At 34.1% G+C, this 23490-nt stretch overlaps 4 protein-coding genes and 2 pseudogenes across 5 annotated transcripts; 2 read left to right on the top strand and 4 right to left on the bottom strand.

The window, feature by feature from the left end:
* Positions 1–220: 220 nt before the first annotated feature.
* On the bottom strand, positions 221–730 carry LOC148195814 (non-specific lipid-transfer protein 2-like). The gene has a single exon (XM_088094943.1). The coding sequence runs from the start codon at positions 690–692 to the stop codon at positions 402–404; it is 291 nt and encodes a 96-aa protein (XP_087951069.1). The 5' UTR covers positions 693–730; the 3' UTR covers positions 221–401.
* A 3586-nt stretch (positions 731–4316) lies between these two features.
* On the bottom strand, positions 4317–4899 carry LOC124825605 (non-specific lipid-transfer protein 2-like). Its single transcript, XM_047298256.2, has one exon. It carries the CDS (start codon positions 4810–4812, stop codon positions 4531–4533), a length of 282 nt encoding a protein of 93 aa, XP_047154212.1. The 5' UTR covers positions 4813–4899; the 3' UTR covers positions 4317–4530.
* Positions 4900–7961: 3062 nt separating this feature from the next.
* Positions 7962–8522, bottom strand: LOC148195813 (non-specific lipid-transfer protein 2 pseudogene; annotated as a pseudogene).
* A 3575-nt stretch (positions 8523–12097) lies between these two features.
* On the bottom strand, positions 12098–19216 carry LOC124825607 (uncharacterized). The gene is made up of 19 exons (XM_047298258.2): positions 18576–19216; positions 18332–18495; positions 17703–17810; positions 16854–17024; positions 16204–16770; positions 15988–16062; positions 15785–15913; positions 15642–15716; positions 15342–15551; positions 14825–14977; positions 14511–14725; positions 14160–14277; positions 13932–14064; positions 13664–13865; positions 13477–13582; positions 13257–13397; positions 13039–13162; positions 12828–12947; positions 12098–12551 (listed from the first exon to the last, which is right to left on the bottom strand). Exons 1-19 carry the CDS (start codon positions 19063–19065, stop codon positions 12175–12177), a joined length of 3678 nt encoding a protein of 1225 aa, XP_047154214.2. The 5' UTR covers positions 19066–19216; the 3' UTR covers positions 12098–12174.
* Positions 19217–19336: 120 nt separating this feature from the next.
* LOC124825608 (protein PLASTID MOVEMENT IMPAIRED 2-like) lies at positions 19337–21766 on the top strand (annotated as a pseudogene). The gene is made up of 3 exons (XR_015780806.1): positions 19337–19471; positions 19693–19832; positions 20057–21766. The product of XR_015780806.1 is annotated as a protein PLASTID MOVEMENT IMPAIRED 2-like (transcript).
* A 217-nt stretch (positions 21767–21983) lies between these two features.
* On the top strand, positions 21984–22897 carry LOC124825609 (large ribosomal subunit protein uL10c-like). Its single transcript, XM_047298261.2, has one exon. The coding sequence runs from the start codon at positions 22043–22045 to the stop codon at positions 22742–22744; it is 702 nt and encodes a 233-aa protein (XP_047154217.1). The 5' UTR covers positions 21984–22042; the 3' UTR covers positions 22745–22897.
* The last annotated feature ends 593 nt before the right edge of the window (positions 22898–23490 follow it).

The following is a 23490-nucleotide window of genomic DNA, read 5'->3' as shown; positions in this document are numbered from 1 at the left end:
CTTAAAAGAAAAATGTTTAACCACATTTATATATTCCTATAACTGCCATCATTAATTGAAAATTGAAAAGCGTGCCAATTTAAATGATACTTAATTCATCTTGACCAGTTGACGCCAAAGTCCTAAACTGTTCATAGGCCTTCTCTCAAAGTGGCCCCGTCAAAAACACTCATTGTTGACAAAAGAAAATAAATAGTTGTTTCTAAAGAACAAGATAAAATGAGAGAATCAAAAACCAAATTTATTCCATTATCTTCTTCAACCTCTCATTCACACATACAACACAATCATATTAATTTCTTAAAGCTAACGCTGCGACATCAGTTTATTACATGCATGAATTGGATAACTGAAAAAGCTATCGTAATGTGTGAAAGTTTATAATACTACTTAATATGAGTTTATTTAGATAAACAAATTGGAAAGCGTACTCCACATGAACTAGCAACCCTTCTGGAACCAGGAGAGTTTACGTAATTCTTGAAACTAGGGTTTTTGAGATAACCACACAGACATGGCATCTGTTCCCTCAGTTTCTGGCAGCAAGCAGTTGTTGGTGGAGATGACGAAGTTATTGCAGCCAAACAAGGACTCAGCTCCACAGGGCTACAAGTCACACCCTCTGCCGTCGGAGCCACCTCCATCGCCACCACTGCCACCACCACTATTGCAAAAACAAACACCTTCTTCATCTCTTTCTCACTTCTTCAATCTGTTATGTGATCACACTCTAACATGCATGGTTTTTATGGTCCATTGAGAGGACTGAAAGGTAAATAACCATACTAAATATTTATGACAACAGTCTCAGTCTTCGCACAGAACCTCTGCTAAAGATGTGGTGGAGTAACTTTCAAAATATTTAGTAAATGAAAGTCTGACATACAAATTAAAAATAAGATGAATTTAATATATATATATATATATATATATATATATATATATATATATATAATTTTATGAAATTAAATTAAATTTAAAAATTTATTTTTTAAAATAGATCCGCCGGTCCATAAATTGGCGGCATAACCGGCCAACCTCATATGAGTTGCTGTTTATCCGGATGACGAACGACAAAGTTGCAAAATCATGGTGATACGGACGTCCAGTCTATCACGTCCGATCCCTCCCGATGTTGAGCGGAAGGATAGCGTGGTTAGACCATTACGATTATGCGGACGTCCAGTCTCTTTGATGCCCGGTCCGAATCAGTATAGTCATAATGACTTGTTAGCTTTTAATAAAACAATGGGTGAATCATGAATACACAGAAAATTAATAAGTCCATCAGCATTAACTTCATTGAATAAAAGTTGAACTTATCAACTTACTATCATTTATGATCCACCATAGATTATATTATTTTAATAAAAACAGATATGCCACTATATCAAATGAATGTTTAGTTAGACTCATCAACATGTCAATATATCGTTATTTTTTTAATTATGGCACAAACAAGTTTTCTTCTCTTCATCCTTGAAGTCACACTAACTAAAGTTTTATTACTCTTCTTTATTTTATTTTTATTTGTTAATATTTTATATGTATTGTTTTGAAACTATTTTATATTTTATGTAATTTATTGTCTAATGAACTTTGAAATTAAAATTTTTGTTTAAATTTATTTTATTTTAAAAGCACTTAAGTTATGTTTGAAGCATATTAAAAAAAAATTAATTATATTTTTGTGAATATGAATAAGTTTATATAACTAGCGAGATTTATACTCTTTCTTTCACTTTAATTTTTACATTTCATTTGGACAAATTTAAATAATACTAACAAATATGAGTTTATTTATCCTACTATAGTAAGTTAACTAACTATAAAAACTATAAAGTATAATTATGTAACCTCTTGGTGTAATTATGGCTTGAATCAATTGTAACTATAAACTATAAAGTATCTATATTTTGCTATGATGTGGTCGAATTAACAATGGCTTCATCACAAGTAAGGAAAATTCAAACAGAAAACCTCTTTCTGGGATAACATTCTTAAACTCTTCACGCACCCATGTTTCAACGTTCGAGGAACGTAATCACGTCAACCATAGATTCTGTCACAAAATGTTGCCATTATCAAACCCCATTTTAAACTTCTACACAATCTACCTATTGACGTTTCAACACTACTTTTACAGATTTCAAACTACATTAAGGAATTCCAACACATAATAAATCAAGAACGACTTCTTTTTTTACTTTCCAAAAAAAAAAAAACTTTTGAACTTTTCCAACTTTAATTTCAGCATACACAACGTTAATCTTACAAGTTTTACTACCGATTCGTTTCAATGTTACGAGCCATTAACTTTTAATTATTTTTGTTGGATTATAACTTGAGTCGAATCTTTCACAAATGTTTGCTTTATTAATATAGATTTTAAAAAGATATAAATTAAACAATATATATATATATATATATATATATATATATATATATATATATATATATTTGAAAATTTTGATAAGAACACAACTTAAATAAATTTATTGACACGTGCATGATTATTGTCTTCAAAGATTTATCTATGTAAATCTTCTAAGATACAATAGGAGTGTCTCTATATTGAAAAATTCAAAACTAGCAAGATTTTTTTTTAAAAGAGTAAATATAAACTAAGGATAGAAGATAAAGAGAAGAGAAAATAAAAGGGAAACTGAAAGAAGAGATATATGTATTGTCTTCTTTTATGTGAGAAAGAACACCTATTTATAGGGATAGGAGGATATAGATGAGTTAAAAAAGAAAAATATCATGCGAAGAAGAAAAGTCCAATGTTCACAACCACCACCATAGTTTGCATGACAAGACGTGCAACGTTAAAAAAAATTGATTGTAACAATTTTCTTGTTGCTTAAAAAAATAAAAAGATTTATGTAGTTTTTATACTTTGTTTGCACCTACATAAGCTATATTCTTTAACAATATATTGATTATCACAACTATATATATATAATTGAATGTAAAAATATATATAAGAATGACTTCAAACTAATATGGAAGTTGTTCTTGTATGTAGGACAAAAGATACACTAAAACTTCATATGTGTGGTCAATTTCTCTTGTCAATGTTTAATCTTCTTCTTCAAGATTATTTCCTTCATCGTTTATTTTTTTCGATCAATCGGTTATTTGTCTAAGGTATTCCAACACTAAAGTCAATGTTTAGTATATGCATAATTCAATAAATACTGTAGATTCAAAAGTAATAAATGTCTTACCTTTAAGCGTATGTCAAGTTGAAGGGTGATTCTCCTGTAGTGTTGTGTGGTATGCATCGATATGCCTATATGATTTCTAAAAGTTTTTTGACCCAATTCCCTTTAGTATTTCCCAACCTTTATTTTATTTTTGTAGTCATCACCTTGTTGACTGCCTCTACTTGATTATTTGTCTAAAAGTGTTTCATGGAACTAATAAAATGTTTTAAGCTTAGGCCTTGATAAAATTTCTTTAATCTTTTGTTTGTAAACTATTGACCATTGATAATAATTATCATTTTGGCATATCAAACCGACATATCAACTAAGTTTACTTTAAAGAATGAAACATGATTTCCTTATGCAACTTTTATAAGTTTTACTTTTTATTAGGATATAAAAATTTAAAAATCTTTATGAGATTCAATGGTTTACATTTTCAATTATTTCATTTTTTAAAATGTTTTTTGTGGATAAGTTAATTTAGTTTATTGAACTTTAATTACAATTTGTTTTTTTAAAAAAGAACTAGACAAATAAAAAAAAGGAATTTGAAATTTTAAGCGAAAAATATAATTTAGTTCCATTTAAAGAGTTTCAACAACATTGATTGAAAGATGTTGATAGATATTTGTAATTGTTAAAAAAAAACATCAATGTTAATGTTAGATAAAAGAAACTCTTATCAATATTGGTGAGGAAAACATTTTAATCAACATTATTAAATTTACATGATAACAAAATGTGTTTGATATAAAATAAAATTCACAAATGATGTGTGACAATAAAAACTTTAACCAACATTAAATTTGAAAAAACATTAGTTTACATTTTAACGAGATTTATATATTCTTTGATAAACGAAACCAAAAATAATGTAGATACTAAAAATATATTTAACTATTTTTAAAAAATATATATATTCCTAAAAGTGTTTAACGACGTTTATATATTCCTGTCATCTGTAATTGAAAATGGAAAACTTTGACCAGTTGACGCCAACGTCATGAACTGTTCATAGACCTTTTCAAAGTGGCCCCGTAAAAAACACTCATTGTTTGACAAGAGAAAGAAATAGTTGTTTCTAAAGAAGAAGATAAAACGATAGAATCAAGAACCAAATTTATTCCATTGTCTTCTTCAACATCTCATTCACACATATAACACAATCGTATTAATTTCTTAAAGCTAACCAGCACGCTGCAACACCATGAAACAGATTGTTTATTACATACATGAATTGGATCACTGAAAAAACTACCGAGATATCATCGCAGAGATGTAAAAGTTGGTAGTAATACTTAACATGATTTTATTTAGATTAACAAGTTGGGAAGGGAATCCCACATGAAGTAGCAACCCTTCTGGAACCAGGAGAGTTTACGTAATTCTTGAGACTAGGGTTTTGGAGGTAACCACAGAGGCATGGCCTCTGTTCCCTGACTTTCTGGCAGCAAACAGTTGATGGTGGAGATGACGAAGTTATTGCCCCCAAACAAGGACTCAGCTCCACAGGGCTACACGTCACACCCTCTGCCGTCGGAGCCACCTCCATCGCCACCACTGCCACCACCACAACTGCAAAAACAAACACCTTCTTCATCTCTTTCTCTCACTTCTTCAATCTGTTATGTGCTCACACTCTAACATGGATGCTGTTTTTGTACTCCATGGACTGGACTCAAAGGTAAATAAACATACAAAATATTTATGGCAACCACTCTCAGTCTTCACACGCAACTCTGCTAAAGATGTGGACAATTCGACATGCTGAGACCACTTTCAAAATATCCAATAATTGGAAGTCGCACGTGTAAACTAATATATATATATATATATAAACTTTATTTAATAATTCAATTTTTTAAAATAAAATAAAATTTAAAAATTTATTTCTTAAAATATGATTAAAATTTTAATGATATATTTGTGTTGGTTGAATATATCATTTAATTTATTATTAAACTGTCATCTTAATAAATAACATTGTTTAATATGTGTTAAGAATTTTAGTTTTAGTAAGAGTTTGAATGTAGTAAATAATGTTATATAATACGTATCAAGAAATTCAATTTTTTAGTACGAGTATAAATGTAGAAAAAGTGTGTTGAGTAAGTAATGTTTCTAATGAATGTTAAATTTGAAAGATTAATTTTGGTTTGTAAGTCATTGTTTCTTGTACGAGAGAATCCGTGTGGAAGAAAGGAGGAAAAAGTTGGAATTTCGTGTTTAGTACACAACTTTTTCACTCCTCTTATTAATACAATTCATAAGTTTGTGGTTTTTGACGATTCGTGAAATGATGAATGCAAAATCCTCAAAAACGAAAAAAGATTTGGGATGTATGAAATAAAGTTTATATTTATAACTATCTAAACTCCAAATTTTAAAACTTAAATTATGTTTGCATTATCTTTAGAATAAACGAATTTTACTACTAAAAGTTTACTTTTACCCGGATTTAACGTAAAAGAAACTCAATACTACAACTTAATATATATAATAGGGTTTTTTTTAATTCCATATTATGAATAAAAAGTTCAATAGTTATACTATTTCTTTCACTTTAATTGTCATCCAATTTTTACCTTTTATTTGTCACCTTTATATTTTATATAAGGTTTTTTGTTTTTGTTTTTAATTTGAAAGATAATGCATTTATCAACTTTTATTAAAACAACGGATGATGATGAATGAGAAAAAAATTAGCAAATCCTACAACATCAACTTTATTGATTAAAAGTTGAACTTACTAATTTACAATTATTTATTATCAACCGTAGATTTATTATTTTAATATAAGCAAACATGTCACCGTATCCAATGAATGTTAAAACATGTCAACATATCAACATATTGTTACTCTTTTAATTATTGAAGCCACATCAATTAAAGTGTTTTATTCTTCTTTATTTTTCTTTATTTGTTAATATCTTTTATGTATTGTTTTGAAACTGTTTTATATTTTCTGTAATTTATCATTAATGAACTTTGAAATTAAGATTTTTATTATTTTTAAAAGCACTTGTATTATGTTTGAAGTATATTAAAATTATTTTTAATTATATTTTTGTAAATATGAATAAGTTTGTATAACTAGCTAGATTTATAGAGACAGATACACTGTTAAAAATTAATTGAACTCATTTAAAATGCAAATTATAAGGACATAATTTCTTTTAACAGGTTTATCGTCAGTGTAGATTTAAACACACAAACTTAAATATCTAATTCTAAGAATCATATCTATCTAAATATTCATGGTTGAAAAAAAGACTTTTGACGTTTCTTATTTTCGACAAACTTAAATATCCAATTCTAAGAATCATATCTATCTAAATATTCACGGTTGCAAAAAACTTTTGACGTTTGTTATTTTCGATATTCAAACGTCTAATTTAGATTCGACGTCTTACTGAGACGTCAATTAGACGTCAAATGTTTTTTTTTAATGTTAATTTTGACGTCAGACCCTCCTAAACCGACGTCTCTTTTATTTTTTATTTAAAAAATTATTTTTTTTTCTATAATATTATCATCCCTGAAATACAGAAAATCATTATAGCACATAATAAAATTGTATATACTATGAGTTTCAAGCAATGAAGATTGGCACTCGCTGCTGCCGCCAAGATTCATCAACTCACGAACAAAATTGTACCATAAGTCAAAATTAATCGGCCCAAACGAAATTTAATCGGTGCAAACAAAAGTTAATCAGTGCAAAATAAATTAATTGGAAGAAAATTGATCAAACTTGTTGCAGAAATTAGACGTTTTTCTCTAAAATATATACAAGTAAAGTTTTAAATGAATTGTATGAAACTAATTTTACAAATGTATGTAAAGTTAGATTTTCACATTATTTATATTTTACTTAAAAATTTAATTTTAGTATTTACAAATATTTATATAAATCATGTTTTTATTTATATAAATATTTAGTTTACATTTGATTGAAACAAATACGTGAATGTAAATAAATAAGATTATTTAAAGTATTTCCTGAAGTTTAATAGTTTTAAAATGACTATTATTTTAATATTAATAAAGAAAACTCAACCTACCAATTAGTTATTACAATTTTTAACCGGGAAAGTACGTAGTTAAAATTGAAATTATGATTAGTAGACACTATGACGTGTGTAGTAGTAATAATACATACACTACTTAAACAACTCTTTAATAAATATATAGGTAATTACACAACTTTACGATATTGATGCCGAATATTAAGCAAAATATTATTTAGAAGATTGTTTGTATACTTATTTTTCAAAAAAAAATTATAAAATTAATTGAACTAAAGCATAACAAGAATTAACATTACTAATAAACAGAAAAGTTAACAATTTAATATGAGCTGAAACAAATATACCAATGTGTGAAAACATTAACCATGATCTCTGAGGCATGGGATCTTTTATGGGCTTTTTCGTTCTGCACCTCCATTATCACTAACCACACCTCCATATTAAAGAAAAAGACTGAAGTATTCTCCGAAAATACAACACATTATTACTATACCATCATTCCTTTCATTTGAATTTTATATAAAAACTCTCATATTTCCATATATCTTTAAACAAAATGTTTAACGACATTTATATATTCTTATAACTGCCATCTGTAATTGAAAATTGAAAAGCGTGCCAATTCAAACAGTACTTTATTCATCTTGACCAGTTGACGCCAAAGTTCTAAACTGTTCATAGGCCTTTCCAAAGTGGCCCCGTCAAGAACAACATGAAATTACAGAATCAAGAACCAAACTTATTCCATTATCTTCTTCAATACTTCATTCACACATACAACACAATCATATTAATTTCTTAAAGCTAACCGGCACGCTGCAACACCATAGAATGAAACAGACGGTTTATTACATGCATGAATTGAATCACTGAAAAAACTACCGAAATATCGTAGCAGAGATGTAAAGTTGGTAGTAATACTTAACATGATTTTATTTAGATTAACAAGTTGGAAAGGGAACCCCACATGAACTAGCAACCCTTCTGGAACCAGGAGAGTTTACGTAATTCTTGAAACTAGGGTTTTGGAGGTAACCACAGAGGCATGGCCTCTGTTCCCTGACTTTCTGGCAGCAAAGAGTTGATGGTGGAGATGACGAAGTTATTGCCGCCAAACAAGGACTCAGCTCCACAGGGCTACACGTCACACCCTCTGCCGTCGGAGCCACCTCCATGGCCACCACTGCCACCACCACAACTGCAAAAACAAACACCTTCTTCATCTCTTTATTCTCTCACTTCTTCAATCTGTTATGTGCTCACACTCTAACATGGATGGTGTTTTTGTACTCCATGGACTGGACTCAAAGGTAAATAAACATACAAAATATTTATGACAACCACTCTCAGTGTTCACACGGAACTTCTGCTAAAGATGTGGACAATTCTACCGTCTGAGGTCACTTTCAAAAAAAACAAAAACTAATAATTGGAAATAAATCTCACATATAACTTGTAAATTAAAAATACCATCAAATTTAGAGTATATGTGTAAATATAAATTTTAGCTTATGAATGAGGTTAAGTTATAAATTAAAAGTCTGTTTCTTAAGAGTTATAGATTAAAATCCATTTTAATTAAATTTATGTTTATTGGATATATCATTTCAATTATTGAATTATCATCTTAATAAATAATGTTATTTAATATGTAAACAATTTTAGTTTTAGTATGAGTTTGAATGTAGTAAATAGTGTTATTTAATATGTATCAAGAAATTCGGTTTTAGTATGAGTTTGAATGTAGAAAAAGTGTGTTGAGGAAAGTAATGTGTATAATGAATGTTAATTTTGAAAGATTAATTTTGGTAGTCCTATATTTGTAAGTGATTGTTTCTTGTAGGAGAGAATTCGTGTGTAAGAAAGGAGGAAAAAGTTGGCATGCCAATTATTGGAATTTCGTGTTTAGTACACAACTTTTTCACTGATAGAATTCAGAAGTTCGTGGTTTCTTCTTGGGCAGTGGAAGATTCGTTAAATGATGAATGAAGAGTCCTAAAAAATGAAATAAGATTTGGTATGTATGTGATGTATGAAATAAAACTGAATTCTGTTTGCATTGTCTTTAGACTAAACGAATTTTACTACTAAAAGTTTACTTCTACCCTTTAACTAAAAGAAACTCGATACTACAAGTTAATATGTTAGGGGGTTTTAATTTCATATTATTAAGGTTAATTTTATGAATAAAAAGTTCAATATTATACTCTTTCTTTCACTTTCATTTTTACATTTGATTTGGACAAATTTAAATAATACTAACAAATATGAGTTTATTTATCCTACTATAGCAAGTTAACTTGTAAAAACTATAAAGTATAATTATGTAACCTCTAGGTGTAATTATGGCTTGAATCAATTGTCACATTGCGTTGTAAGGAAAATACCTACATTTTGCTATTATGTGCTCGAATTAACAATGCCTTCATCACAAGTAAGGAAAATTCAAACAGAAAACCTCTTTCTGGGATAACATTCTTAAACTCTTCACTCACCCATGTTTCAACGTTCGAGGAACGTAATCACATCAACCACAGATTCTGTCACAAAATGTTGCCATTATCAAACCCCGTTTCAAACTTCTACACTATCTACCTATTGACGTTTCAACACTACTTTTACAGATTTCAAACTACATTAAGGAATTCCAACATACGAAATGAAGAACGACTTTTCTTTTTTTACTTTCGAATTTTTTTTTTTGAACTTTTCCAACTTTAATCTCAGCATCCTCAAAATTAATCTTAGAAGTTTTATTACTGATTCGTTTTATTGTTACGAACCATTTTTTATTATTTTTATAGGCTTATTAACTTGAATCGAATTTTTCACAAATATCTATAACAAGTATTGTTTTATTAATATAGATTTAAAAAGATATACATTAAATAAAAAAAAGTTATACAAACATTCTCTTCTAGCTTTCTTGCTTTGCTTTTTTTTTTACTCTTATTTCCAAGCTTAACCTGGACAATCTTCATGTCCAAATTGAGAGAGGAGTGATAAAGATATTATATATATATATATATATATATATATATATATATATATATATTTAAAAAATGTATATAACAGCTTTAAACTATAATTTGGAAGTTGTTCTTGTATTAAGGACCAAGGATACACCAATACTTATTGTGTGTGGTTAGTTGCTCTTATCAATGTTTATTCTTTTTTTCCAAGAAGGTTTTCTCCTTCGTCTTTTGGTTTTGTTAGATCGGTAAGTTATCTTTTAAAGACACTCGTTACAGTTAGTATAGTCATATGTAGAGTTAAATAAATATAGTAGATTAAAAAATCATCAATGTCTTATCTTTAGTCGTACTAGGACTTCTGAAAGTTCTTTGACTCAATTCCCTTTAGCATTTCCTAGCCTTCATTTTATTTTTGTGGCCATCACCTTGTTGGCCGCCTCGACTCAGATGTTGTCTGAGAGTGTTCTACCGAGCTAGTAACATGTTTTATGCTTAGATATTCATAAAATTCTTTTAACCTTTTGTCTGTAAAATGCTGACCGTTGACAATAATTATCATCTATGGTAGATCGACCAAATAGACATATCAAGTGTTTCCATACGAACTGTTTCGACTGGATCGGTGGGGACCCTGTAAAAACACACAAACTTACTGTCGAAGACGAACGGGCGGGCGGCGAAGATACATGGACCGTGCGAACACTGCTGAATCCTACGAACCGGAGCTAGCTGCACTGACGGGCGGCACCAAGATGGACGATCGCTGTTCCACGCTCCAAACCGGGCGGACGTCCTATAATCCAGACGCTCTCTCTTTGCTCCAAGCCGGGCGGACGTCCTCCAATCCGGACGCTCGCTCTCTACTCCAAGCCGGGCGGACGTCCTCCTCTCCTCTGCTCCAAGCTGGCCGGGCGTCCTTCCGTACCTAGCGCTGCTCCACACTCCCAGTTGGGGAGGGGCCGGGTACCTGCTAAAGGCACTCCGACGCTCAAGTCAGTAATATTACAGAGCGATTGTGATGCGTGTATGCATCGTTATTCAAGTTTGTCCAGAGTTCATACCTGAGACCTTTATTTATAGTGAATTGTAATGGGCTTTTACCTTTTGGGGGCCTGGGAACGGCCCAATAATACCTTAATCTTCATTAAGGACTTTAATGTGTCATTAGCATTTAACCGTGTAATCAGCAAAGTGTGTCGGTTGGGAATGATGGTCGGTCAGGGATGTTACCCTAGGTGGGCGTCCCGCTCTTGGGCGGTCGTCAAATCCTTGGGCGGACGTCAAATCCTTGGGCGGACGTCAAATCCTTGGCGAACATGCATTTACTAGATGGCTGGGCGCTCGGTCTATGCCGGGAGGTCTTATTAGTCAAAAAACATTTGTACTTGCTTGGATATGATCATCACCGATACCTTTATTTCCATCCACTTTGTAAAATAATTTATTGCTATTAATATGAACTTTTTCTATGTTGGTGCGGGAGGGAAAAGACCTATGATGTCCATTCCCATTGTGCGGAAGGTTATGGCGATATGAGTTGATGTAGTTGGTTAGCCGTTGATATGTTTCATTGACGTGCGTTTGGCGCTGCTTACACCTTTTTGACGTACTCAATGGTGTTTGCTTTTGAGGGTGAGCCAATAGAAAAGTAGTCATTTGAAACACATATGTATCATTTGACGTGGTGTTCATCTTTGAGTTAAAAGCTTAGAAGGATAATATACAAACATTTTTCAAACCAAATTTGTTTGAAATCTAACCATTCATTTGGTGGGTGATACATTAAGATGATAGAAGGTTAACTAGTGTTACTTTTTAAACAATATCTTATAGTAATTTACAATATATCGAACTAAAAAAATAAGAAAAGTGTAAAAAGTGGAAGTAAAAATCAGTTTTTATTGAAATTTGCAACTGTGATAGTGAAAAAAATTGGATATTGTTGAGACAACACTCTTATTGGTTGTGAGAATGGTCATGTTGTTTTCCCTTTGTCCTAAGTATGTCACTAAAATGTCCAAGCATGATGCGCCTTAATCTAGTGTCCTCTACTTGTGGTTGTGATGTTGTGGCAGCCTTGGGGAAGACAACTTTCTCTTCTGTGCTGTCTCTCTTTCCAAGCAAGCCACCATCACCAAAGAAATTGCTCACCGATGATGGAAGCCCAAGATGAGAACCCATTGACTTACTTGCACCTCCAAAACTTTCCCCAGTTCTTTCTTTCATAATAATTTCAAGGGCTTCTTTGTGAGCTGGATCTAGTGCATCCAAATCTTTCAAAAGGTTTTGTGTTGCAGGAAGGAGAAACTCTCGCACACTACTTGCAGAAAGATCTGTAATATAAACTCAGAATTAAACATAAAAAATACTTTCTAGATGATAAGAAAGAAATGTGATAGGATGGATCCCAAGTATTATCTATGAGAAAAATGTAACACTCATAATTTGCAGCATTCACTTTTAAAAGAAATTATATTTAAAAGGGTTAATTATGTTTTTATCTCTAAATTAGTGAGTTTAGTTGACATTTTTATCTTGAATTTTGATTCTGTTAGATCTCTCTCTATCCTTAAGAAATGCATAGATAAGAGTTATGTGTTTGAGCAAACCTGTAGCATCTAGAGCACGAATTGCCTCACAAAATGCATTGGCTCTTTCTCGCCGGCGTGTCAAATCACTTGAAGCAGTACCGGGCACGGCTGTAAGTTGAGAAATCTTAGATACAAGATGTACATAAAGGTTAAGAAACAAACGACAAAGTTTAAGAACAGCAAACGCAAATGACAACAAACTAGGTGCATTTTTGAACATTAAGGATATAATCTCTAAGTTGTTCTGTTGTATTTGGTACTGCAACGACCAACGCACGAATGACAGAAATAGTAACTTCATGGGATCCATCTTCGAGAAAAGCACCCATTTGAACACGTATCTTGTCAACTATCTACAAGATATATATCATTCTTGGTCAAGAATTTGAAATGTATAGCAGCACCAACTTTTAGCTATAAAACCAACATTATGTACTGAACATATACCGTGTCGTTTTTAAAGCGTTGAGCCACAACACCAAATGCTTCAATGCTTGCACACTTAACATCGAGGTTTTGGTCAGATCCAAGTGTAACTAGGGCAGGCAAAGCATGAGTTGAAGCAATTTTTGCATCAATATATGGCACCTAATGTTCAAGAACTGTCAATTTTGGTGTTTATGAGATTTAAATGTAAGAAACTGAAAAAGAAAAACAATAAGCTTACAATAGCTTTTAGAAGCTTGGCGACAGTGATTTTCATGTTGACGCTAGAGCTAGCAACCATTTCCCAAACTATAGTAAATATCATACCATGATTTTCTTCAAATATGCTGCATATAAGAAAGCTGATGACTCAAATACTCTACCGATTTTGAAATTATAAATACAAGAAAATTGTGCTATCTACAAACCTAATGAAGCGAATGGCATTGATAATCTCAGGAGTGTGCTTTGTTGGTTGATTCTCCTCTGAATTGTCTTCTAGAAGCAACTTTCTTGAGTAATCTTCCAGTTGATTACGTTTTCCGGGAGCACTCAAAATACCGGCCAACACAAGTGGTAGGACACACAATGTCGAGAGCTTCTCCGCAACAATAGATCTTGGTCTCAAACCTGGAAGTGAACAATCAAAACAAACCTTTTACGCAAAATTTCACAAAATAGTTGAAGAATCATTACCATTGATTCTTGATTTTATGGTACTAGGAAAAAATATCAAATCAGCATCATCTCCTAGTGCTGTTAAAAATACAGGTAGCATGATGCATGTCACATAGGAATCCCCAAACCTTTGAGAAACAGATAACAAAAACTGCAATTAAATAATTTAGATCAGAAATGACTCAATTACTTATGCTACAAAACACACAAAAAAGTAAAAGAAAAGGGAAATTATGAACGAGTTACCTTTGAAATTCGGCTCCTTAAGTTATCTTCTTTCCATGGTAGCAAGCACGACAGTTGTATCAGTTTGGGAAAGCACTCAAGATGCATCCATTCAAATGCATCCCATTCAACATTCCCCCTAGCAAAAGTGGAAAACATTCAAGGTTAAACACCATTTTGGTACTGCATTCGAGTATATAGTTTATGTTTTTGCATATATATGCATGACTACAATGCATATTCAACACAACGAGACAAGCATATAACTTCAATGAGTTTCTCTTCCAAACATGTAACTTCAATGAGTTTCTCTTGCATAGTTCATATTACTGATGGTATTATTTTAAAGTGAACATTTCATGTGAAGCTTACCTTGAATACAATTTAAGCAATGTGGTAGAAAACACAACTTGAGTAGATTCTACTTCGGACAAGAAAGGACATGTCTCAATTGCTTTTTCATACACGAAAGGAGTCAATTCCTCAAGCATTCTCAATAGAACATCTATATTCCAACGCTCTATTTCACCCAATGCATGTAGATGTGACTCTATACACCCTTCCATTACAGAAAGAGGTGGACAATGCTGTAATGCAGATGAGAAATTCAACTCAGAAATAATTTCCAACAAGGATTAAGTTCTCAGTGACGAGGGACAGCTAAATGCAAATGGGAAAACAAAGACCTGAGCAGAACTCAAAATATGTGAGAATAAAACTCTCAAAACATGGTCTAATTTGTTTCCCCACTTTACAACTGCAATAACCAATTCCTTCAGAGTAGTTTCGACCACCACTCCCGATCGATCACCCATCAATTGGAACATCAACTCCTCCACCTAACAACAAATAAAACAAAGCATGTATCTCTGTTCTTTTAATTTAAGTTGTCACATTATGTATGATAAGGGTAAAAGGCTCCATTTCTTATAGTACCATGATACACTTTTACATTTGACACATAGTAGAAGATAAAATAGTCATAAAAATGTAAATTTTTGTATTTTTTTGCAAGAAAGAAAAGAGTAAAAAGTAAATAAGGATAATATCAAATGAATATAAAAGATTTAAGCGTGTCAAAGAATCATTTTTCTTTCCTATACAGTCCCGTCAACCTGTTGCAGAGCTTACATTGCAGGCAATTCTTTAAAAAGTCAGAAATCTTCTCCATGAATGCCTCGAAGCATATATAGTGAGGCTGACCTGGAAATATTTATCCATGCCTTGAAAAAGTGGAAGCAGCATAGCCAAATTGTGAGCTGCAGCCTCTCGAACAATAATGGCACCATCTTCTATTAGTTGTTGCACAATAGACAAAATAAGGGAATCCCGAATCTCAGGCCGCACAAATTCTGCAAGCTCGCCACATGATTGAGCAACAAGCAGTCTACGTTCCTCGTACGTGTGATTTATCTAAAACCCACAATAGAAAAAAAAACCCTGAAAATCTAGTTTCTAGGTTAGAATGACAAATAAAGGTGAAAAATTATGGGAAGAACATACTTGTTCCCAACACTGAGGAAGCAATTCTGTTTCTGTTCTCATCTCTCCAACATTCTTTGCAAGGCTGACACATGCCTGAAATTTTGAAAGTTGCATTCAACCAAAATCTTTAAACTAACATAAGCAAACCAAATATAACGTACATCCATTATTATTCGTCTTTGTTGTTCATCAGGGCGCTTGATTAAGTTGAATAATGTATGGGTCAAAGAATCCCGAGTCCTGCTATCTGGGTGGTGCTCAATTGCACACATCATTAATGGAAGAAGTTCCTGCAACCAAACAGCATTAGTGCAACATATGTTGAAGATCGTGTAAGTGTAAATAAAGAAAAGTGAGTAGCCACCTCACGATGATTGATCAATACATAAGGAACAATTTTAGGCAAAGCATCTGCAAGTATCTGAATGGTTCTTAATCCCTGTCAAAGAAAAAACATTTGTAAGAAACATAAACAAAGAGAAATTAAATACTTTCAATTTGAAATCTCATCAGCTTAACTTTACTGAATCATTAATCCCCTTCATGTGTATGCTAAAGAATAAAGGTGTAATGGACTTGCCATCTTCTCTGATATTGCTTCATCATTTGCATTGTCTGTTTTTGCATTTATCTTGTTATCCTCTTCTTGCTTGCTAACATTTTGTTCAGGGATATTTTCAATATTTTCAAAAGCACTATTTGCATTTGCAGGATTGAACAATGCATATGGTTCATCTTCGTGTTTATCAGTATATTTGCTCATAGTTCGAGAAGTTGTTGATTGAGCATCTTCATTGCGTATGATATCCAGTGCTGCATCAATAGGGTAAGAAATTGCACCTTGGTCCTCATGAATCTCTATTTCTGTGTCTTCTATATGTAAAATTTCATTTTCATAGCCAACAAATTTTCCATGTTCAGGAATTCCTCTGTTTTGTTCCTTTAACCATTCAACTTCCATTTGCAACTTGTTCATTTCTTCCTTGTAATTATCTGAAGACGGAAGTTGAAATTTGTCAACATCACCAACAACCACATGATTTCCTGAACCAGATCGTTCGATATTCATTTTCAGCTTACTGATCTCAATTCTGCTAGCATGAAGATCTTTTCTTTGATTCTCCAAGGACTGCTTTAAAACTTGCACCTAAAAGTTAATATTAGTTTTCACGATATAAAAAACGAGTGAGTATTGTTGGACAATATCTCATACAAGTAAGCAAAAACTACCATGTTCTCTTTGTCTTTAAGATCTTTGTGCAATGCCTCCAAGGATTTTGTTAAGTCTGTAATCTGACCATATGCCATATCTTTATCCTTCAACAAGCTTTCATTTTCTTGTTTCAACCTCTCATTTGCTATCAAGAGTGTGTTACTTTCTTGACCTTGGGTAATGTTTTCCTGGATATTTACATGTGTAAGATTTAACATGAGACCATGAAAAATATCATATTTTAAGAATCATAAATATTAATATTTTATTTAAAATTTTTATTTATATTCACTTTTATTAATTAAATATAATATTTTATTGTTAGAAAGGTTGCAAAGTAAGGGTAAAAGAAAAAATAAGTAGGTGTCAAATGATAATTATCCCTTTAACATAAACAATAATGAGTTTTATAAGCAATATTACAGGACTCATTCAATTTTCACACTTACCATCATTTTCTAAGGGATAATGATATTTTCACAACATTTTTTTACAACATTTTAACATCATCTAAATGTCATTTTGTGATTGGTCCAAAATTACTCCATAATCAATAATCATAAACACCAACATGCATTAATCACAGAATGACACATAGATGGTGTTAAAATGTTGTCAAAGTATCATTATCCTTTTCTAAGATCCATTCAAAATTAGGTGAAGTTAATGAGTTGTTTAAAAATAATAAAGAAGTTTCCTTTGTTAAAAACAAATGAAACTTTTAAATTGAAAAGTAATGGTAAGATTAAGAAGCTAAGTGAATGTGTGAGAACAAATCAAATAACAAACAATGGGTTTAGCCATTAATCTACAGTTTAGATAGTGTTTGATAAGAAACTTGCCTACACCATGAGTTAAATAATCACCTCAGCAACCACTGGAGTTGATGAAAGATAATGGTAATAGTAATGACGCAAGGCGTGTGGTACTGATGCATTTGTGTTATTCCAGTTCTCCAAGTTCTGGTCTTTAACCTACAGGAGGAGTCAGAGTTTAACTTAATTGTCTTGCGTTGCAAATTAAACATTTTTACACTTTAATTAAATAATATTACAATGATTTGTTTTTTCATGCAAGAATTTTTCCTACTAATCTCATTGCATGGTTTAAAAGGGAAAAAGAGAGTGAAAAATGTTGAAAGAAGGACATTTTGTAAAAGTGTCAGCCAGCTAATTAGAAGATGACAGACATCAGCCCACTTTGTAATTTCGCAGAAACAAGATGACATCAACATCTAACTGTTTTTGTTTCGCTGATGAAACACTGAATTGGTTGTGACAATATATGACAACCCTTTTGGAACAAGAACTTATTCAAATGTGTAAATAAAAAATTCATCTACTGTAACTCTCAAAGATTGTGTTTTTAAGCCGGTAAAATAATGAATGAAAGCATAAAATTTGTTCTTTAAGGTTTTGTATGGAATGGGTTGAAGTGAAAAAATGATTAGAGGTGAAAGAAGAAGAAGAATGAATAGAGTTGGTGAGGGTGGAACCTCTTCGTAGAATGTCATTGCAGTGAGACGGTAGCCAGCAAAAAGCAAATATTCCTTCACAGCACAGTTAAGATCTCGACGCTCAGTGTCGGTGAGAGGTCCCATGGCGTTTCCATTCGGTTCCCGATTCTGTCCCTCCCAAGCATCTCCGTTTGACAGGGGAGCTGCGGGGAGAAACGCAAGAGTGAGTGAGTGATTGAAGAGACAGGAAAATGCAGAGTGTGATGGAAGAGGGAAGGAGAACCGTATAGCTGATTGAGGCGTTGGGTGTGGGAGTGCAGTTGAGATTTGAGTTTGGCAATGTCTTCGTTGGCCAAACGGAGTTCGTAATCGGTGATGGCCAGCTTGTGTTCGGATTGGTTTTTGAGGTGGAGGAGGGTTTGGGGATCGGCCGTGGGGAGGGAGTTGAGGCGGGAGATGTCGTTGGGAGGGAAGCGGGAGGGGTCGGCGAAGTAGTTCTGGAGGCGAATGGCCTGGTCGTGGCGGCCATCGTCGAGTAGCTCGTGGAGGAGCTCGAAGGCGGTGAGGAGGTAGTTCTCTTCCAGGAGAAAGTTCACGACGCAGTTGAACAGCGACGAACGCTCCACCTCCATCATTCTCTCACACCCTTCTCTCCATTCCCATACTTTTATTTCTTTCAACTGGATTTCCATGCTTTTCGCTTCTTCTCCCTCTCTTTTACACCATCCGTCCACCATTTTTCTATTTTTGATTTTCATGCAACTCCTCACCATCCAATCATCTCAACTTTCTCAATCAAACACTTCCATCTTTATCCCAATTCTTCTAAATAATCTCTCATAATTAATATTCTCTTTTATCAAGAAAAAAAAAACAGTGGCTCACATGATTTCCGTCTTTGCAATATGCGAAACGAAGCAGACAAAGAATGAAAGTGATATTTTAATTGATTGGTCTAATGGAATAAAATAAATCTGAGAACAACTTAACGATATATTTTGATGAAGAGGAGGAATAACAGTGGTACTGTCCAATGGCAACCAGTCATGTGGACCTCCACCCTCTTTTTGTACGTTTTCAACCCTTTGAGCTTATTTACAATTCTCAGCCACAAAACTTCTCTCTCTTGACATGTTTCGTTTCTGAGCTAACACTTCTCAAACAACACACTCGTTTCAGGTATGGCATTTCAAGCCTTTCTGCTGTTTTTTTGTGTATCACTGCTTATTTTGTGGTTTGGCTAGTAAGCTGTGTGTATTTTGTGTTACCCTTTTGAAAAAAAAAGCTATGTTTATGAAACAAACGAGAAGTGAATACTTATGAATTAAGCCTTCATTTCCATGTGAGTACACCATAGCAAAAACTGATAATTTTTTTGTTGTGGTTCCAAACTGGAATAGGATATATGCATATGGATGGCTCCAGCTCAAAGCCTGGTGGTAACTCAACGAGAGTTGGTTTGGTTAAAACTGCTGTTAACATGTATGGTAACAGGATTGCAGATGTTAATGGTCCTTTGCTGAGAGAGGAATTCTCCACGGTATGTCCTCATTAATTTTCATCTACCTGCAGTTTATGACATTCGTTCTACTAGAATTTTTTGTGCCTTTTTTTCTCAACAAGGTAATCTAAATCGAGATTTATTTATTTATTTATTTGAGACTAAATTTTTTGTGAGATACTATTTACCATCGTGAAAGAAAATCTATGTATTATCCTTTTAGAGCATTTGATGACAGCATTGTTTTATCAAATATTTATCAGAAGAACTCTTCAAAAGCAAAAGAACTCCACAGAGCAAGAAGGGATATTGTCCTGTACAAAGAGAGCAAACAGGCTGCAGAATCTGCGAAAGCTGAAGCAGAAACCAAGCTTTCTAATGCTAAAAGGACGGTGAAAGATCTTTTCTTCATGATCGGGGAATCGAGCTACAGGGCAAAAGCGCAAACGAGAGATATGGCATCACTAAAGAAGTATAGGAAGCCAAGCAAGAATGTTGGTGATAATGAGCATTCACGAGTGATGAGAGAATTGGAACATGCTAAACGGGAATTGTTTCAACTTAAGCTGGACGTGGCTTCTGTTCTGGAAGAGAAACTTCGAGCAGAGAAGGAAATCGAAACATCGAGATCCAACGTGCTGTCATGCTCAAGAGTTGCACGAAAACTGATGATGGAGATTGAAGCAGCCAACGAAGAACAGGTGGTTGTTGAATTGGCCCGGATGGACGCTTTGAAAGAATTGAGACACATGGAAGCTCTGGAAAATGCAAGGAACAAGTTGAAAGAGGCCATCAAGGAAATAGGCGAGTCAGAAGAGCTTGAAAGGAAATTGGCCACAGCAATGTATGAGATTGAAATCTTGAAGAATGAACTGAAGTTGGTGAATAAAAGGGTTGAAAGAGGTGAAACAGGAGACGTTGGTGTGTTGGAGACTATAAAAGAAGAAATAGAGGCTGCAAAGAAAGATTTAGCTTCGATTAGAGATCAAGGTTTTAAGTTTATGGCGTCCATGGATGTTATAAGAAATAAGCTGAAGCAAGTCAATGCAGAAGCGGTTCATTTGAAGAACACGGAATCAAAAAAAGGTACAAAAGTGAGAAACGTCAGTTACAAGCTTTTGAGAGCAAAGTCTAAGCTAGAAGCCATGACTGCTGCTGAGGAAAAGGCTGAGTCAGTAGCCATGAACTTGTCACAAACTCTTGATGAGCTCAGGTCCAAAACAGAAGCAGCAAAGAAGGAAAAAGAGGTTATAAAAGAAGAGGTTACGGCCACCAAAGAAGAGATAAAAAAGGCTTTGTTGGAGATAAACGAGGGAGAGGAAAGGTTGCAAGGTGCCATGCAAGAGCTGGAAAGAGTGAAATCATCAGAAGCTTTAGCCTTAGAGAAGCTGAAGATTCTGAGCGAGAACGCCATGAGAGAGAGAAGCTTAACAAATCCTAGTACCTTGATTATGATCTCAAAGTTTGAACACGATTATCTGAGCAACCATGCAGCGGAGGCAAAAGAAATTGCTGACAAGAAAGTTGAAGCGGCGAAGGCGTGGGTTGAAGCTGTGAAGGCCAATGAGAAAGAGATAGTGATGAAAACAAAGATAGCTGAGAGAAAACTGGAAGAGAAGATGGCTCCAAAGAGAGTTAACAATGAAGAGTTTGAGAATTGGTCAAAAAAGAGAGAAAAATATCCATCAAAGGAGTTGCAGCGTGCCATGTCAAGAAAGAGCAAGAAATCTGAAGGAAGCTCCACACCTTCTAGGGTTCATAAGTTACAGAAGGGAGCTTCACCAGGATCTCGTCCTCTCAGTCCTTTCATTGTAAAGAAGAAAAGAAGGTCGTACCAAATTGGACCAAGATTTTTAGAGGGAAGAAAGAAAAGCATTAGCACACTTATATAACTGTATTTCGACAAACTGATGTAACTCTCTAAAAAACCAAACAACCTCGTGTATCAGTGAATCTAATTTTCTGTTAAAGTAGATCTTTCTCGTACCCAAAATTATAAATTATATATTAATTAATATTTAAATGACTATATTAATCAGAAATTTTAAGTTTGGCAATTTTCTTTTTCGTTAAATTGAGTTATTTGGATGAAAGGAGAAACAAATAGAAACGTTGCCAGATGTCAAATGGTGATTGGTGAACAGCGTTGGGTTGGGGTGCCCCGAAATCAAAACCAAAAAGGTGTAAAAAGTGATAAGATAAGGCAACGAGAGTGAGAAGCATTTTGCTCTGTTTCCCCAATTCCCACCATGGAATCGACGGCCACTGCTGCAATGACCTTCGCCGTTCCCTCCACCAAGGCCCAAGCCCGCTACCGAGTCCTGACACGGCCCACCAACCCATTCACCGTCCCCGCCGGCGGCGTGGCCCAACGCCCCCCCGCGCGCCACCTCTGTATCCGGGCGGCGATTCCCCGCACGAAGAAAGAGGAAACTGTGGAGACGGTGCGGGAACAGTTGGAAAACTGCTACCTTCTTGCGGGCATAAACTACAAGGGGTTCACCGTGAAGCAGTTCCAGGAGCTTCGGAAGACGTTCCCCGAGAGCACGAAGCTGATCGTGGCGAAGAACACGCTGGTTTACAAGGCCGTGGAGGGAACTCCCTGGGAGACGCTGAAACCCTGTATGAAGGGCATGAATGTGTGGCTCTTTGTTCACTCCGAGGAGATCCCCGCCGCCCTCAAGCCCTACAGGGACTTCCAGAGGGAGAAGAAGCTCGAGGATAACGACTTCACCGGCGCCGTTTTCGAGGGCAAGTTTTACGGGCCCGACGAATTTAAGAAGCTCGAGACTTTGCCCACGCGCGCCGAGATTTATGCCACTCTTTTGGGGGCTCTGAAGGCCCCTTCTTCCGCTCTCGTCTCCACCCTTCAGGCTCCTGCTAGAGAACTTCTAATGGTCCTCAAGGCTCATATCAAGAACCTTGAAGAGCAACAAGGTCTTCCGCAGTAGATATTCAACATGCGTATGCCTTTTGTTCCTATCCTTTTCTTGCTTTCTTTCTGTTGTTCCATTGTTTACTCCTCTGTAGATTATGTGTTGTTTTGCTGAAGGAAAAAGGAAATTGAGAATGCTGCATAGGGAATTGAAGCCCTTTTCTTTCAATCTTACCTTTTAACTATTTGCTATTAGTTGGAGTGCTGGGATTTGTTTGTTAGGATGCGTACATATCTGCATGGAAAAACCAGTTCAAATACAGAAACTCACTACTTACGTTCAAATGTTGAGTAAGATTCACATCATCTGGGCAACAGATTTCACTAGGATTTCTGCTCCTGCTTTCAATAAATGTTTACATGTCCAGCTGTTTATTTTCTACCACACTCTTACTGTCTTCTTCTTCCTCTTAACAATGAATGACAATTCAAAGCATTTTCCTGTTCCTAAACTTTCGGAGAATCCCAAGATAGCATTGATTGTCTCTTTGGTCTGAGGATTGGTATTAGCATTGTAAAAAATCTCATATTTTTTCATGTTGGTTTACAAATATGGGATATCCTTAACTCGGTTGCTTTCGATGCCATTTGCTCTGAAAAAGCATGAAACTGTCATCTGCAAACAATTAGTGGGTTATGCTGTGTAGATCCCCACAAGCTTAAACTTTCATAATAAGCGCAGAAAAAAAACCCTTCACAACCTAGGATAAAAAGATAAGGGGATTCTCCATTAATCTGTATAGAAAACCCTACAGAATGCAT

Source organism: Vigna umbellata, chromosome 7 (assembly GCF_029865625.1).
Source record: "Vigna umbellata cultivar VRB3 chromosome 7, Vumbellata_1.0, whole genome shotgun sequence".
NCBI classification, from domain to species: Eukaryota; Viridiplantae; Streptophyta; class Magnoliopsida; order Fabales; family Fabaceae; genus Vigna; species Vigna umbellata.
The sequence above is the reverse complement of the archived record's forward strand: the minus strand, read 5'-3'. Positions and strand labels throughout refer to the sequence as shown.